Raw genomic sequence first — 16,941 nt, forward strand, 5'->3', positions numbered from 1 at the left:
AACAAACAAATAAACCCCACTACAGCAAACACAGCTTTATATTAAAGCTTTTAGAGTCTCAATATGATATAATAGAGTATTTAAGTGTACTTGGTTTGAGCCCTTTTAACAGGTCTTATATTCTTGTAGAGTGCAAATTGCTTCTTATATTTTGGAATTATATTGTTATGAATTGTGGGAGTTGAAGTCCAAAAGAACTGGAAGACTGAACATTGGGAATCACTGTTTTAATTGTTTAAGAAATGATTCTACTGTAGGTGACCATGAGTTCTTTAGGCACACGATGGAAAGTAAGTATTTTCTTAACAAATAAGTAATATAAAATTGGACACTCTGGTGAGTTTTCACTTCTGACCATAAACCAATTTTCTTCACCTCCATGGAGACATGAGAACATCATGAACTATCAAGAATCTTTCTCAAATCGATGTGTGGTCTTAGAGTAACCAATGGCTAAATACACAAAAATTTGATGGGAAATTCTTTTTCCCCCAAATAAATTTTATTAAACATTTACTAAAAAAGTGGGGCATGGGGGGACAAGGGAAGGAAAATGAAACATTTGGTGAATTCTTAATTGCAAGAGAGTAAAGGAGTATAGAAATTAGGTTTTGGAGTGTAGGCTTGCGGAATCCATGTTCAATTTGCCACTGAGCTATAACCATCACTGGTCTTTTCTACATTCCCTCACCTTATGTGCAAATATTTGCATGTTTATGTAAGGAAATATAAGCATATAGATTTCCATAACAGAATTCTGTCCAGTGACCTTAATCCAGTCATCTGCTCTCAGCCTGATCTACCTTATAATGTTGCTGTAATAATCAAGTGTAGAGTACAAGAGTCATGTGCTTTGCCTTGAGATCAGTGGAGGAAAGGCATGACATAAATATAACTATTGTAAATATTTCATTTGAATTCTAACTTCCTGGTCCCAGACCTTGTTCAAATTAATTCCTGTGCATCCCCAGTTAATACCAGTATTTACTAAGAAGACTAATTCCATGTTGGTTTTGTTCACTTCTTTTCTTACCATAACTTCCCTGGAAATAGAAGGAATTCCCACAATAAACTGCTGTTCTGTGCTATGCACTTGGCTAGCAATATCCCTGACAGATAAGCTGTGCTGTTTAAATCATCACACAGAAAGGAAACTATAGCTGACTGAGGCCTGTAGGGTTGGTTGCTTTGTTATATGCATCTCTTTGATTTCACTTCACAAGCTCAGCTGAGGAAGAGTATCAGGCAATTTGGTTTGTCTTTCCCGATTGCCCTCCGAAGCCCTGAAGTGAGAAATGATCTAACAGACACCCACGGAACCCATCAAACTGCATCTGTTTTAGGGGAGAAAAAAGGAGGAAGTATCCTTAAAGGAGTATATGCAAATCTGAGAAATGTCACCATTTTAAAAGAGAGTCAACAGGGTTTCTTTTTGTGGTTTGTGAGTTTACAGAGCACTTGCATTTTATATATTTAAAAGGCTTATTTCTTGGAAGAGAGTCCAAAATTAGTGTCCATTGCACAAATTATACAGTCTGGTACAAATCCTAGTAGATAGGCAGAGCTAGAACAAGTGATTCAATGCTTTGGTAAATCCCATTGATTCAATGTGTCTACTCCTGTGCTATTCAGATTGATAGCCCCTGGACAACAACTCCATAAACCATTGGTATTTCCAGAAAAAAGGGAAAAACTGTAACAAACAGGCACAATTACGGTACCAGACTCTGACACACTGGGGAAAAGATACGTTTAACCCATCACACCAGTTAGACATCTGGAATAGTGTCTTCTATTTAATGCACCAGTCTCCTCTAATTGAGGATAACAATACATACCTGGACATATGTTTCAAGTCAATATCATGATGTCAAAAATTATTAACGAAGAACACAGAAGTCAGAAGAGATTGAAGCAGTTTGCTTTTGCTTGAGTAAAACAGGGTAGGGCAAGTTTCTATTAGGCTTGGGCCCAGATCAGTTTGACCGAAAGTGATTTGTAATATTCAATAGTCGTAATCCCCCAAAAACAGAACAGGGAGGAGGAAACCAAAAAGCTGGGCAAAACAGATCAAGAGAGCACGATTTATTGGCCACTGGAGAAGCTGGAGTTAAGTCTGCATTATACCTGAGGCAGGGGTCTGCCACGGGGCTCCTGGAGAAGATCCTTCACCGTTTTTTCTCCCTCTCCAGCAGTGGAAAAGTTCCCTAGACTCCTCCTAAAGAGAAGGCCCTGCTGGGAATAATTTTAAAAAACTTTATTTCTAGACTACTCTCTTTCCCTGAAGGGACTCAGGAAGGCTTACACACAAAAAAAGGCAAGCGTTCGATGCCTCAGGTAAGTACAAATGTATCAAATTAATGCACAATAAAACAACAGTAATAACAGTAAATAACAGTGTCTGCCCCATGAAGTGGGGAAAGACACTTTCCCAGCAGCACTTGCATGGGACGGGCATTGAAAAATCTCTGAGTTCCTCTAGGAGAATTATGGGAATTGAAGTTTTTTCTCTCTCTGTTTCTCAGCCAGTAAGAGGCCTGGTTGTGTCCATGCTCTGATTGGCTGTGAATGGACACAACTGGTGATTACAATTCCCAGAACCCTCTCTTGTGGTTTGCCTTATTTTTTTAAAAAAAGTGTTATGGTAAAAACCTAAAATAATTAAAAGAACAGTGAATTGTTCTGAAACTTGTCAGACCTACAGTTGTAAATGGGGTCTAAAATGGAGGTAGGTTTCATGCATATACATCTTAAAATGACTGAGGATTGAGCCGTTAAAGTTTCCCATTGTAGCAATGGGCTGAATCTGCCAAGTAAAAATGGCAACACTCCTCTCAATTCGAGTAACTTCCCAGTAGACAGAATGAGTAGTAAACCAAAAATGGACCTCGAAACAGCATGCCTTTTGGCCAATGGTAGCCTAGTTTCTACCATTCCGTTTCTCTGCCCAACCACCACTGAATGACTGAATGCAAACCCTTCTGCATTTTGAACTCAATCTAAGAAGTAAGCTGGAGACAAAGGGGGTATTTTAAAAGAAAACTGGGACATTTTAAATGTCGTTCAAAAGGATACAACAGTACTATCCCTGATGAATCAGGTCAATTAGAGACTATAACAGGATGCAGGCCTCTGTGTGCCAAAAGGTTGCCAGAGTGTGAGGTGAACCTATAGTAGTAGGTTGTCTTTTTATGCTCCATTATTGCCACTTTAACATCTACCGTAGTGGCCTAGTTATCTGGGTTTATTTTGAGCAGAGATGAAGATCTTTAGTTTTTAATTAATAATACATAGCTGTAGAATCTGAAAGGCTATCTATAATTCATATATCAGTATCTCAGAAGAAGACATTTGTACATTATATATTCAGACAGGCAGGGGGGATCCTCTCTTTTATTTAAAGGGGTTTTTAAAGAACAAAAATAAGAAGCCAATTCCAATGTTATGTCAGACTACACTAAACTGGAACAGATTTCCCAAGTTTTACAGTTCTCAATCTTGTCTGCACAGACATTGCAAAGCAAATTACAAAAGAAGTAACAGCTCCCCAAATTGTTAAACCCTGTGGCAAGAAAAAAAAGTTTTCACAGTGATCTGGTTTTGAAACAACCAACTACAAATTTATAACAGGTGGCAAAGAAAGAGCTGAAAAGAGTGGACCATAGGAAAAAATATCTGTTTACATCATGATCTCAGAGCTTGGGAAAATTATTTTGGAGTTCCCCAGCATTTTGAAAGTTGTATTCCCCAGAAAGTCCTGAAATGATCCTACGAATGTCATAATTCCTTACACAGACAAACAGCCCAGATGAAATACAATGCAAGCAGGACTGCTGGTGGGTTTAGCACTGCTTGGTGCCTATTCTAGCAATCCTATATCTTTCTTGTTCCTGTGAGCCATATCTTCTTTCTTATTCCTCCTTCCTGTGACCTACAAACCTGGCATAGGGGGAGGCAGCAAAGACAGGAGTATGAACTCCAGATAGCCTCTTCTAGTTCCCAGAAATTTCTAGGCCATAGGTCATGCCATAAGGCACTACTGGCACACTGTGAGCACTCTTGATCCTTACAAGCATTTGGCACATTGCAAGCATTGTTGATCCTTGCAAGCATTTGACTGCAAGAAAGGAATGAAATATCTCAAACAGGAACACTCTGCATTGAAGCATTTTAGGTGGGTTCTGCTTGTTGGTGTCTAGTAGCCAGGATTGATGAAAGTATCATGCCCTAGATACATCATTTGGACCAGCTAAACTCATGAGGAAACTGGAATGTACTTGTGTGCTAAAATCTGTACTGTTCGGAATTTTATGAACTTTTGCATAATGTGGCTGTGAATCTTTTTTGGCTGAATGGCCATGTTCCAGCAGTATTCTCTCCTAACATTTCACCTGCATCTGTGATCAGCATCTAAAGAGACCAGATGCCACCCACAGATGTAGGTGACATGTTAGGAGAAAATATTGCTGGAACATGACCATACAGCCCAAAAATGCACAGCAATCCAGTGATTCCAGCCATGAAAGTCTTCAACAACTTTGGCACAACTCAAAAAACGTACAAAATCAATCAAAAGCAGTATAAAGAAGCAACAATTCAAACCAGCAATCAAATAAGCAAAAGCAAAAACAGGCACTACCTGAATGATACAAAAGTTCTGTGTAAGTACAAACAAATTTCTATTTGTAATTAATTCATGATATTCTAGTTGATGTTCAAGTTTCTAGTATTCATCAAGAACAGAAAAAAGAGCAACGATGATTGCAACTATAATCTGGCTCAAAGCCTAAACAACCAAGTAAGTGTTTCATGTTTACACTCATAAACTCATTATGTGAGCCATTATTTTTTCTGGAACTCTTAATTGCAGGTTACTTTCAAAAATAAGAACAGGAAGAGGGAATTGAAACTTAGTCAGACAACACTATTCCTCAAATTTTTATCATTGACCTAAAGCAAAACTGCACAAGTCCATCTACATGTGTCTACAATTGCCATGGCTGCTATTTTTCATTTGCAATACTTCTGACTTCTTTCTTCTTCATTGGTTTGCTGTACAACTTCCTAAATTGTTTACTTAAATATCTCACCCAAGTATGTCTGATCTGCTCACCCACTAGTTGCCATAACGCTACTATTCTAGATGTGGGTGGCAACTGCAAATGAATGGACTCCATTGTCAGCCTTGGAGAGTTACATCCACTGCTGCACCCTCACACCTGATTTAACTTTTGTTATTTATTTTTGCTAGAAATTGTGCCACACTTCTACATGGAGGGAAAGTTCCAATTGTTCTTTTCCAGGGTTTGGTTTATTTCCTGGTGAGGAAAAAATGTCTCTTGTAGTATAGCATCCCAAAGGGGAAATCAATGTTGAGGGTGTTTTAGAAGGATGACATTCCCATAACATTATTTATATTGCTTTCTTGCAGAAAAATGCAGGAAAATCACATTTCTTACCCCTCCCCCAGAAGGGACATTTTTCTCTATACAAGGGCAGAAGCAACTGGCACAGGCAACATAGAAGTACTGACACATTTTCTTGGTATTAATACATTACAAAGTCTAATTCACAGAAACAAGAAGTAAAGGTATTTGCCTATCGAATCAGATGTCTCACTTCTCCTTTCTCATATAGTACAGTTGTTATTACAACTGTGGTATATCATACTTTTTTCTCACAGTACCTTGTCACCTTACTGAACTACACAACTACACAGATAGTGAGAGGACAGAACGTGAGTCAGCAACAACCCAGAGGAAACACAAAGCAAAGTTGTCACATTGACAAGGAAGGGACCAGAATTATGATCCAAAGAACAAAACTCTTAGCGTAGTGCATTTAGACAGAAATGTCCTATATAATATCATATATGTGGAACATGTTTCTTGGCTTTGCCTTCATTCCCTGGCATTATTGCCATGTTTATGGACTTGTGGCAAAGCCAAAAGATACTAGATGAAGTTACAAATACTGACCTACCATTAAAACCTGGTCTTCTTCTTGTAAAATTCATGGATGATAAATTAGAAAAGAATCGTGAAACAATCCTTTAATATATGACTTATGGCTGCAGAATTATTATATCTCCAGAAATGGCAAAATACTGTTTTGCTTCCAAAAGAAAAAAGAAAAGAAAGAAGAATGGTTACTAAAAAATAAGTTGGCAGAGATGGATAGGTTGACTATTTTAATTTGAGAAAAGATGCTAGTAATTTTTAAAAGAGCTGGAAATCCTGAAATGACTTAGTGGAAAAGATCAAAAGTGATTATTGGTTTTCAATATTAATATGAATACGATTTATAGAGGAAGTGCAACAATTTTGGTTAAGAAGTGGGAAGTCAGAAAGCTGGAAATTACTATATAATATACTAGCTTGGGGACCCAGCGGTGCCTGGGTGATTTGAGATAGGCATTGTTTGCCAAGCTTGGTCTTTATCAGTTATTTATGTGGCTTGCAGTGGTCTCAGGAAGTTAGTGAAGGTACTGCGAGTCCCATCGTCCATGGTCCACCCTCCTCCAAACAGCACCAGGATGTAGAGTGGGTCATGGGGTCTCTGTGTGTCAAGTTTGGTCTTGATCAGTCATTGTAGGAGGGTTGTAGCAGTTTCGGGAAGTGAGTGAAGGTACTTCAAGTCTCATCATCGATGGTCCATCCTCCCCCAAACCTCACCAGGATGTAGAGTGGTTCATGGGGGCTCTGTGGGCCAAGTTTGGTCTTGATTTGCCATTGGTGGAGGTCACAGTGGTCAGTGGTTGCACAAGCATTTTAAAGTATTACAAATCCCATAGTCCGTGGTCCACCTCCCTCGTGTTTTCATATAGTCATGCATCCTTGATAAAGGTTTTTTCCTTTCTCAGACCCAAAAGGGAGGAAGCCCAGTAACCACAATGCAGATTAGAGCACATGAAGCCCCCATCAGAGCAGTTTCACTTCTGCAGTAAAACAAAGTTCCCCTTTAGCAGCCAGCCAAGAGGGAGACGGTGAGGAAGTGAAGTTGATAAGCTGCAACAGGAATGGTATCTTTTCAGCCTGTACATCCTCTCTTTAGAAGACAGCCGTGAAGCCTGGATCAAGCAAGTCCCGGATACCCCAGAGTTACGCTATTCTGCCTCTTCTGTTCTTCCACCTGCTCTGCAGAGAGAAAAAGATACATTCTCATCTGACAAAGCAACAACAATGGCAAACAATTCAGGTGAGTGATGCTGCTGGTGGTTTATTGGGCATGCAGAGGGAACAAAAAGATTTACTAGGAAGGAGAGTCCTCAAAACATATCAGGACCACTGTATGCAAAGCTTCTTCCACTGGTTCATATGCCAAAACCAGTTCACATATTGGGAACGCAAGGACAAGGTAGGGCCAGAGATTGTTATGAACTTTCTTGAAGGCAGAAATAGGGAAAGCTCCCTGCAAGGTCCTTTCTTGTAGCAAATTTTCCCAAACCTCTGCAAACCCAATTTTGAAACAGTGATTGTTCACCCACAAAAGACTGACAGATTTCAAATCATCATTCCTGGAGATCCTGTTTCTCCATATTTCCCATGGCCCAATCAGTTGCTATCCAAACAATAATACCAGAAGTTGCAGTTTTATCAGCACTATGTGAGCTACTTGCTCCTGCTGTAAGATAAAATAGTGTGAAAGATGAGTAAAACCATTAAAATCGATGTGGAGCCTAAGCTGAATTTGGCCTTTTGAAGTTATCAACTGTCCCTATCTCTACCCAACCTTAGAAACACACCAAGTACTGAAGTTGCATTAGGGGAAAGACACTGGGACTCTAAAACACCATGTGTGGCCGTTTAAGGACAAAAAGAGAAACAAGTTTCAGGAGAAGAGGGTTTCACAAAACATTTTCTTACATAAGATTTCCTGGTAAAGTAGGCTTGGTTTGTACATTAGGAAATGTACAGTAGGTTAAAAGTAATGTAAAGTGTTTAACTTTCTAGTTTTTTAATCTTCTTTTTCTGATTGCAAATTAGTTTAACCAGTGTGATTTCACAGTTAATCCAAGTACAAAGATTGCAAATCAACCTGCATCATTCAGGTTAATAGTTTCCAAGCTTTTCCCTTGCTATTGATTTAATTCACTTATTGACAAAAAAGAACAAGAATGGACAAGAACTGGTTTATGAGACAAACCCATAAACACTCAGCCAATACTGCAACTATGAGGGTAAATCAAGAGAAGTTTCATGATTTCTTTAAGCCATGTCTTTTATTTTGAAAATTGGACATTAACTTTGCAAGCATTTATGTTCATACCTGCTGCAGATTTCAGTAGGACTATATGCAAATTGACACTCAGAAATAAGACTGTTAACAATATAGCTGCTCATCTTGTTTCTTATTTGTTGTTAATTCGTTCAGTCGCTGTTTCATGACCTCATGGAGCAGTCCATGCCAGAGATCCCTGTCAGCCGTGGCCACTTCCAGTCAAGCCAAAGTCAAGCTGGTCACTTCAAGGATACCATCCATCCATCTTGCCCTTGGTCTGCCCCTCTTCCATTTTCCCCAGCATCATTGTTGTCCCCAAGCTTTCCTGTCTTCTCATTATGTGGCCAAAGTACTTCATCTTTGCCTGTAATATTCTTCCCTCCAGTGAGCAGTTGGAATTTATTTCCTGGAGTATGGACTGGTTTGATCTTCATGCAGCCTGTTTCTTATCTCCTAAACCTTTTCTTCTTGTGGATTGCAAGTGGCAGCTGCTGCAATTGTAACCCAGCTCCATTTTGTATCCTATATAATACCACTCCAGGATATTGTAGAGATGAGCAGGGAAGTAGAATTAGTAACTATTAACACACAAAAATGTGTTATGAAAATCCTTTAAAAATACCCTTGTTAGATAAGAGGAAAAGAGGGAAATCCTAGAATTGGTTTTCTGGAGGAGGAAAAAGACCCTCTCATAAATTTGGGTTCAGCTCAATATGTTCATCCCTGACTCTCTTTTTTTTCATGCCAGGAGCAACTTTAGAAATGGCAAGTCACTTCTGGTGTGAGAGAATTGACCTTGTTTGTAAAGTTGATACATGAAAGGATCCTAGTAGACCACAGGCTAACCATGAATCAATAGTGTCATGCCAAAAAAGCCATTATAATTATAATTATAATTATAATTATAATAATTATTATTATTTATATTCCACCCTATTTCCCTGAGGGGACTCATAGTGGCTTCCAACATCATAGCAATCAAACATTCAATGCCTATACAGACAAAAAAAGCTAAGAATATAACAAAAACAATAATAACAGAAGAAAAGACCAATTGGACTATTGTACAAAATTACATCAGCAAGACAACTGGAAAAGTAATCTGAGTTATAACGGAACTGGCAATGTTAAGTCAAATGAGTAAGAACACCATCAGACCGAGAGGAGAGGGCAAGAAGATTATAAACATCCTTGTATCACCCCCCCCCCCCCACTGCAGTTTCTTTTTTCCCCGTTTTCTTTTTTTCCTTTTGGTTTCCTTTTACTTTCCTCCCCCTCCTAATCCCCACGTTACCTCCTACAACCCTAACTAAAACCCAAATACCACCCTCTCTCCTTTTTACCTTTCCCCCCAACGCTGTTAATATTTTTTTAACGTGCTATTGTTAAAACTTTAATAACATTGATTTTTAAAAACCAATAATCAATATTGTCCAAAAAGTAAAGTGACAGTGACATTAACTTTAAATAATTATAATTATAACAGTTTAAAAGACCAGCTGAGGTAGAGTAATATATTCGTTCCCTTACATTCCACTTAGTCTGTGCTGTAAACATTATTCCTTCTTCTCACTGTATGCTTGAGAACATAAGAATGTTTTAAATTGTTTCTTAAAAGAAAGTAAGGACGGGACCATTTTGACCTCTTTGGGGAGAGCATTTCAAAGTTGGGGTGATCCCTGAGAAGGCCCCCTCTCTCATTCCCACCAGCTGTGCTTGAGACGAGGGTGGGACTGAGAATAGGGCCTCCTCAGCAGATCGAAGAGCTTGAGCAGGCTTGTACAAGGAGATGCAGTTTGCTAAATAGTCTGGGCCCGAGCTGTTTAGGGCTTTAAATCTAGATTGCATATCTAGGAATGTCGTATCCAGCCTAAGGGAAGGAGCAGGGTCAGATCTCACTTGGAATTCTGTGTCCAGTTCTGGTCACATAGTTTAAGAAGGATACCAACAAACTGGAGCGTATCCAGAGAAAGCAACCAAGATGATAAAAGGTCTGAAACCAAGCCTTCTGAGGTATGGGTTAGGCTGTTGGGCATGTTTAATTTGGATAAAAGCATGCCGCGAGGTGACATGATAGCCATCTTTACATCTTTGAAGGGAGGTCATATGGGAGATGGAGCAAGCTTTTAATTGCTACAGGGATTATTAGATTGAGAACCAATGGATTAAAATTACAGGAAAGGAAAGAAAGAGAGAGAGAGAGAGAGAGAGATCCTACCTATACCTTGACTGTAAAAATTATTCAACAGTAGGATAAACTGCCCTGGAGAATTGTGGATAACATTTCTTTGGACGACTTTTAAAAGAGGATGGATTAAACTTTCAGGAGTGCTTCACTTGTACAGTATATTCCTACTTGGCAGGACAATGGACTAGATTGCCCTTGTGGGTACTACCAATTCTAAGATTTTATGATGCTAAATGATGGATCCTCCCGCAGGTGTACATATCTTTTAAATATGATGTTAATCCTTCTGCTTTCTTGATTGGTCTATTTTTGTGACTAGGATATACTATATTCTAATCATGACCCATAACCCACCAGGTTTCAATGATGCCTATTTACTTACTTGCCTTCTTATATAAGATTTCAAGTTTAACTTGTTTAACATAACCCATGCATCCTGACATGAGGTATAAAGTCTTGAAGTAACCAGACCTAACCTTCAATACACTGGAATTGTGTATTGTATGTACAATATTTAAGGGGGGGAAATTAAAAATGATGTATGAAAGTGAAGAAGGTTAAATAAATGCCATAGATTTTAGCTGAAATTATTTACCAATCACATGGAGTACATTTCACTTTTAGCTCTCTCAATAGCATCTTTTTTTAATGCCTAAGTAGAGCTGGGGTTGTGCCAGGCCAGTGTCCTGAGGATCTGGCTCCTTGGCTCTTTTTTCATTAAGAACATTTGACATTTTTATTCTGGAGAGAAAACACAAAAATTAACCTTCTGACAAAAGAGTTATAACAGAAGGCTTTTAAAAGGGAATTGTCTCATTAAGTGGGCTGACTCAAGGGACAAAAGGCTAAAGTGTTTCCTTAAACTAAATGAATGCAGCTGGCATTGATGAATAATTCTACAATTGTAACCTAAAGTGAATATTGTACATTTATGCTGTGGGAAAATCACCTCCACTGACTTTATTCTCTAGATGGAGGGGTGGGGAAGGGATTGAGATGGAGAGCCAGAGAAGAGCTGGGGGGAAAGCTAGTGGAATTCTGGAATTCATAACTGGGGGCCCGTCCAGACAGGACCTTTATTGCGGGAACTCCCACAATAAAGGAGGGGCTGTCCAGACAACGTTCTGGACAGTCCCAAATTAATTTGCTACAAAACAGGAAAACCCTGGTTTGTAGCAAATTAATTTGATAGTGGATTTATTCTGCACCTTCTTGGGAGGCGGAGGATAAATCCACTATTTTGGGGTCTGGACTGCAGTCCAGATGGTATTCCCACAGTTTACTGGGCTAAATAAGCCCGGTAAACTGTGGGAAAACCAACCCTCCTCCCCGCAAGTCCCCAGATCCCTTCGAAAAGTAAGAAAAACTTACTTCAAAGTGGGTTTAATGTATGTGTGGAACCGCTCTAATGTGAAATGTTTCTTGCAGACACAATGCTGTCTTTTCAGCCCTTTTCCATCGTCCTCCTAATGGTGCTAGAAAATTTCAGTTTGTCAGAAGGTGAGGGAGCCGGGCTAATTTGGGATAAACAGGCTTTGTGAAAAGGAGCTTCTTTCTCAGAAGCTTTGTCAACTGCAATACTCCTGTACATCTTTTAAAGAAAACACACTTCAGACATTTTTATTTTCTTCTATTCTTGATATTTTGTAATGGCTAAGGCTAACTAAATAAACAGGCTTTAGGATATAGAGTTTGAATCTCCCTGATTTCAGAGAAACCTCTTTGTATGTATATTGTGCTCAGGAGTACACTATAAATCTAAAACATGCATAATGACTCCTCTTTTATGAAATCCATCTTCAGTTTACAGGAGAGGCAATGACAGAATGCTGCACTAATGTCTATGCCACACATGAGTTACTGCTTCTCTCCTCATTCATGAAGATAAATGCCATAACTATATCAGACGTCAGACTTATCATGTTTTGTATTGTTTTTCAACCTAGAAATATAGTTTCTATTTTGAATGCGTCAATGGTTAAAGTTTCAATACTTAGATAGTTCTTTCTTTGTCTTAGAACACAAATTAGAGTTAGTGTGGTGTAGTCCTAGATTGGAAAATGTGCATTATGGAACTGTATCTCCCATAATCCTCCAGCTGATATGGCCACATGGGACCTCATCACACAGGCAAAACCCCTGTTCTAGGACACTGCTGAGACACAGCCAGCCCAACAAAGCCCAACATGCAGCCCAACAAAGCCCATCACATGACACAAGGCTATTTCTGACAGGATTCCATCCTGGCTCCATCCTGGCAGCATTTTGGCAGCCACCTGTGTTCCCATTACTAAGTCGGGGACAGCACAGGACCAAGCCAGGGACAGACAGGAAACTGCGTGTGGTGGTAAGGGAGTGATGTGGGGTGCTACTCGATGGTTTTCGCCGCTGCCCCATGGGTTCGCCCTGCTGCCTGATGGATTCCCCTGGCTTAAGGACCTCCATGTGATGAGGTCAGTGGATTCAGTGCCCTTGCAGTCTAGGGGAAATTGTTTCTTGGGAAAATAAATTTTCAAAACTCTGGGTTCAGTAAGAAAGAATGTTGGTCTATGGACAGGTAAACTCATGTTGTTGCTCATTTATTAATTCATGATTCACACTGGGGGACTTTGTCCCAGTCACCGACTCCCAGATCTATTGTGAGTTTAACCAAGGAATATTCCTCTTCAATTATTTTGAGGAAAGATGGGGAACAAATTAAATTAACAGTCAAAGACTAGTGTCCCTGAACAATCAAAAGAATTATATACTAGGACAACAAAATACCAGTAAGCTTAGAAACACTGGGCTAGATCCAGAATTAGACATTTAAAGATTAGACTGGTAGAAACAGGTTTCCAGTTCTCTTCACCACATGCCAGCCCTTCTACCACATCAATCAGGGAATGCCATTCAATTTGAATAGTCTTAGATTTGTAAAAATTCCACAATCCCCCCCCCCCCAAAAAAAAACCCAGGTGGAAATACAGAGTTCCATCGGTTTCCCCTGTGGTTTGGTTACAGGACTCCTGATGGATATTGAAATAAATTATTATTTTTAAAACTCTGTGCCCACTAGTTTTACATAGGCACACCAAATCCATTAATTCCCATGAAAACAATAGTAGAAAAGTTACCAAGACTTATAATGATCAGATACTGTTCATTGTTATCTGGTTTTTGAGAATAAGCTCCGACTCTCATATCCACGGGACTGATATCTAACAAAATATGCACTCTCTAGACATTTTCTAGGTTTTCCAGTGTGACATTTGGATATTATTTGGCAAGAAGTCCCTCATTTCAATAGGGATTGCTATCATCCATGGTTTCATGTTTCCATATTTAGCCTGGGAATATAATCCTCCTGGATATGGACATTGTACTGAAGTTTTAAAGGAGTATGTCATATATGCATGTATGTGTGTGTGTGTGTGTGTGTACACACACACACACACCTTGTCTTCAACATTTTGTTCAGCATTCTGAAAAAAAATGTGTGCAGGTTCTGTACATTGCTCCTGGGTTCCAGAGCTTACCTTTTGGCTCTTTATAATCCAGATTGCTTTCAAAACATTTTGCATGAGGTGTTGTTTCTAGGGAGCCCCCGGTGGCGCAGTGGGTTAAAGCACTGAGCTGCTGAGCTTGTTGATCGAAAGGTCACAGGTTCGATTCCGGGGAGCGGCGTGAGCTTCCGCTGTCAGCCCTAGCTTCTGTCAACCTAGCAGTTCGAAAACATGCAAATGTGAGTAGATCAATAGGTACCGCTCCGGCGGGAAGGTAACGGCACTCCATGCAGTCATGCTGGCCACATGACCTTGGAGGTGTCTACGGACAATGCTGGCTCTTCGGCTTAGAAATGGAGATGAGCACCACACCCCAGAGTCAGACATGACTGGACTTAATGTCAGGGGACTACCTTTACCTTTACCTTTACCTGTTGTTTCTAGAGCATCTATGCAATATAAGAATTGTGCTAAAGTTAATATATTTAGATTGTGTATGTGAATCTGTAATTTAAACATGAACTTTTAATTGTGCTAGTTGTTTATGTTACTTGTATTGTCATGATACATTGAAATTACAATTTACAAATAATGTTAGGATAAAAACATTAATAAGATTCTATAAGGTCTGGTATGGCAGGAGTCCCATGGGGATTGACACAATGAGTTACTGCACTAGATGGCAATAACCCTCTTGATGCCTTTGTTGTAGAATCCGTACGTTCAATGTTTGTCTTATAAAAGAAGAAAAATTATTTTTTTTGAAGGAGAAAATGTCATAGCCTGGCTTTCTGTGTTACTGACAGAATTAATGCACATTTTTAGTTAGGGGTGGGTGGGGTGTTTGTTTTTTGTTATTTGTTTGTTTTTGATTTTTTGCATGGGTTGAGACCATTTGAGATGGTTTCACAGAACCCCAACTCCTTTAGTTCTCAGATCACATGCTTAACAGCTGTAGCTGACTTGAAATATTATATCAGTGCTTATTAATAGCTGCAGTTTACTGCTTTGATTTTCTGTATATTGCCAGTGCAGAGGTAATAAATAGATATTTTCATTATAGAGCTGAGTTTCCAAGTAACAGCTTCTCATTACTATACAAAAGCACATTAGATATTATCCGATCACATTTTATAAAACTGATCTCTTCATCAAAAAATCATTTAAATTAAAAGTCTGCTATTGTCAGCTAACATTAAACTTTTCTTGAAAGATTTCTCATTTGCAAATGTATACACTACTATTGATTCGCCCAAGAAACAATGCCAGGGATTAATGAGGGTAAGTAGGCATTGGCAATATCATATACAGTCATTCAAAATAGGAAAATGAATCATGGCTTCAGGGAACGCCTTTAAATTGATTGTAAGCAAGATATAGAGACAGGGGCTTCAAATGGCATTTTAATAAATAAGCATACTAAGGAAACCCAGCTGTGCAGCAAAGGTGGAACAGCCAAAATGCAACTCCTTTAATTGACTCGAGAATGCATTGCAATTATGTCCTTATGCTTTTTGACTCCATGTAGGAGGTACTGAAAAGCTGTAGAAATCAACTCCGGAGTGAGCTATTAGAATACTTTACTGTATCTCCCTAGTAAGCCATACCTTCTTTCTATTTCTCCTTAAAACAATGTTTCTGAAACTCAGCTCCTTCAAATGTTTTGGACTTCAGCTCCCAGAAATCCCATCCAGTTTACGAACTGTTAGAAATTATCAAAGCTAAAGTCCAAAACATCTGGAGGAGCACAGTTTGAGAAATACTATCTCAAAAGTTTACAGCATGGACAAACAGCTAAGCATATAAACCTATGTTTAGGCAAAAGAACTACGTTTAGGTCAGGGATGGCCCAACCCAACCTTTTCCTAAAGTCCCCCTAAAACAGTGGTTCCCAAACTTTGGCCCCCTGGGTGTTTTGGACTCCAACTCCCAGAAATTCCAACCCGCTTACTAGCTGTTAGGAACTGTGAAAGTTGAAGTTCAAAACATCTGGAGGCCCAAACATTGGGAACCACTGCCCTAAAATAATTCCCTTGAAATTGCCTTCTAAATCATTCCAGAAGGCAACCCCTAAATCATAGCCATGAAGCTCCAGAAGCACAATTAATAACTTCACCTCATTTTCAGTTCTTCCCTAGTCTGCTTTAGGCTCCTATGGCCATACAAGTTTTTATACATGTCTTTATACATGGCAAAGAAAAGGACACAAACAGGTAAATCATCCACTTCCCTCAGGCCTAAATAAAGTTAAAGAAAAGAAGAGAAAAACAGGAAGCAAATAAATATCCCACGCTGTTTCCATCCTTAGGTAGACTTTCATCAAGAGTAGAAACATTTGGCCTCCTAGATGTTTTGTATTATAGCTGCTGCCCAACCTGCTCATTGGCCATAATTATCAGTATTTCTGGGAGCTAGAGTCCTAAACCTGGCTCAAAGGTTCCTCTAGTTCTGATCTAATGATCCTGGTAAATATATATTTGGGCATTTATGGAGAAATGCAGTATTGTATCCAGTCTTCCCTGACTCCATGACATGTATACATAAACATTGGCTGAAGTCCACAAAGGTGGTTACAAATACATAACCACCATCATCCCACAGCTATGTAGTGTTTCTTGGACACATCACCATTTACCAGGAAGCAGCTATTGATTGTGATTACTCCCCTGTTGATTTGGAAGCAGCTGAATGATTTCCCCACCTTCCTGTGTTGTATTGCAATTCCCATTCACACCAGAGATAGATCACATGTAGCGGTACATAGGAATGTCAGACATCTGCTTCCCAATTGATAGGGAAACAGATTCCTGTCGATCTTATCAGTTGCTTCTCAGTACATAGAGACAGGGGACTCACAGTCTCTCTGCACGTCTCAACTAGGAGCCAATCATAGTAATCTCTCACTGAGAATTCTGGATGTCACTCCCTAACTTGAAGATCCCAAGATTCCATACTATGTTGCTATAGCCATTGAAGTGGAAAAACAATGCTATGACAATGTAGTGTGATGAGGCTCATAAGGATCAAGAATACAAAACAGTCACAAAT

General features: G+C 39.3%; 1 protein-coding gene across 1 annotated transcript in view; it reads left to right on the plus strand.

The window, feature by feature from the left end:
• Window positions 1-6,941: 6,941 nt before the first annotated feature.
• Window positions 6,942-16,941, plus strand: part of BANK1 (B cell scaffold protein with ankyrin repeats 1) — a 192,234-nt gene continuing 182,234 nt past the window's right edge. Inside the window, exon 1 of the mRNA XM_060779163.2 lies at window positions 6,942-7,197. Coding sequence (XP_060635146.2) covers window positions 7,182-7,197 — 16 coding nt within the window. The 5' untranslated portion in view covers window positions 6,942-7,181. The remainder of the gene's footprint in view (window positions 7,198-16,941) is intronic.

This window comes from Anolis sagrei, chromosome 5 (genome assembly GCF_037176765.1).
Source record: "Anolis sagrei isolate rAnoSag1 chromosome 5, rAnoSag1.mat, whole genome shotgun sequence".
In the NCBI taxonomy this organism is placed as follows: Eukaryota; Metazoa; Chordata; class Lepidosauria; order Squamata; family Dactyloidae; genus Anolis; species Anolis sagrei.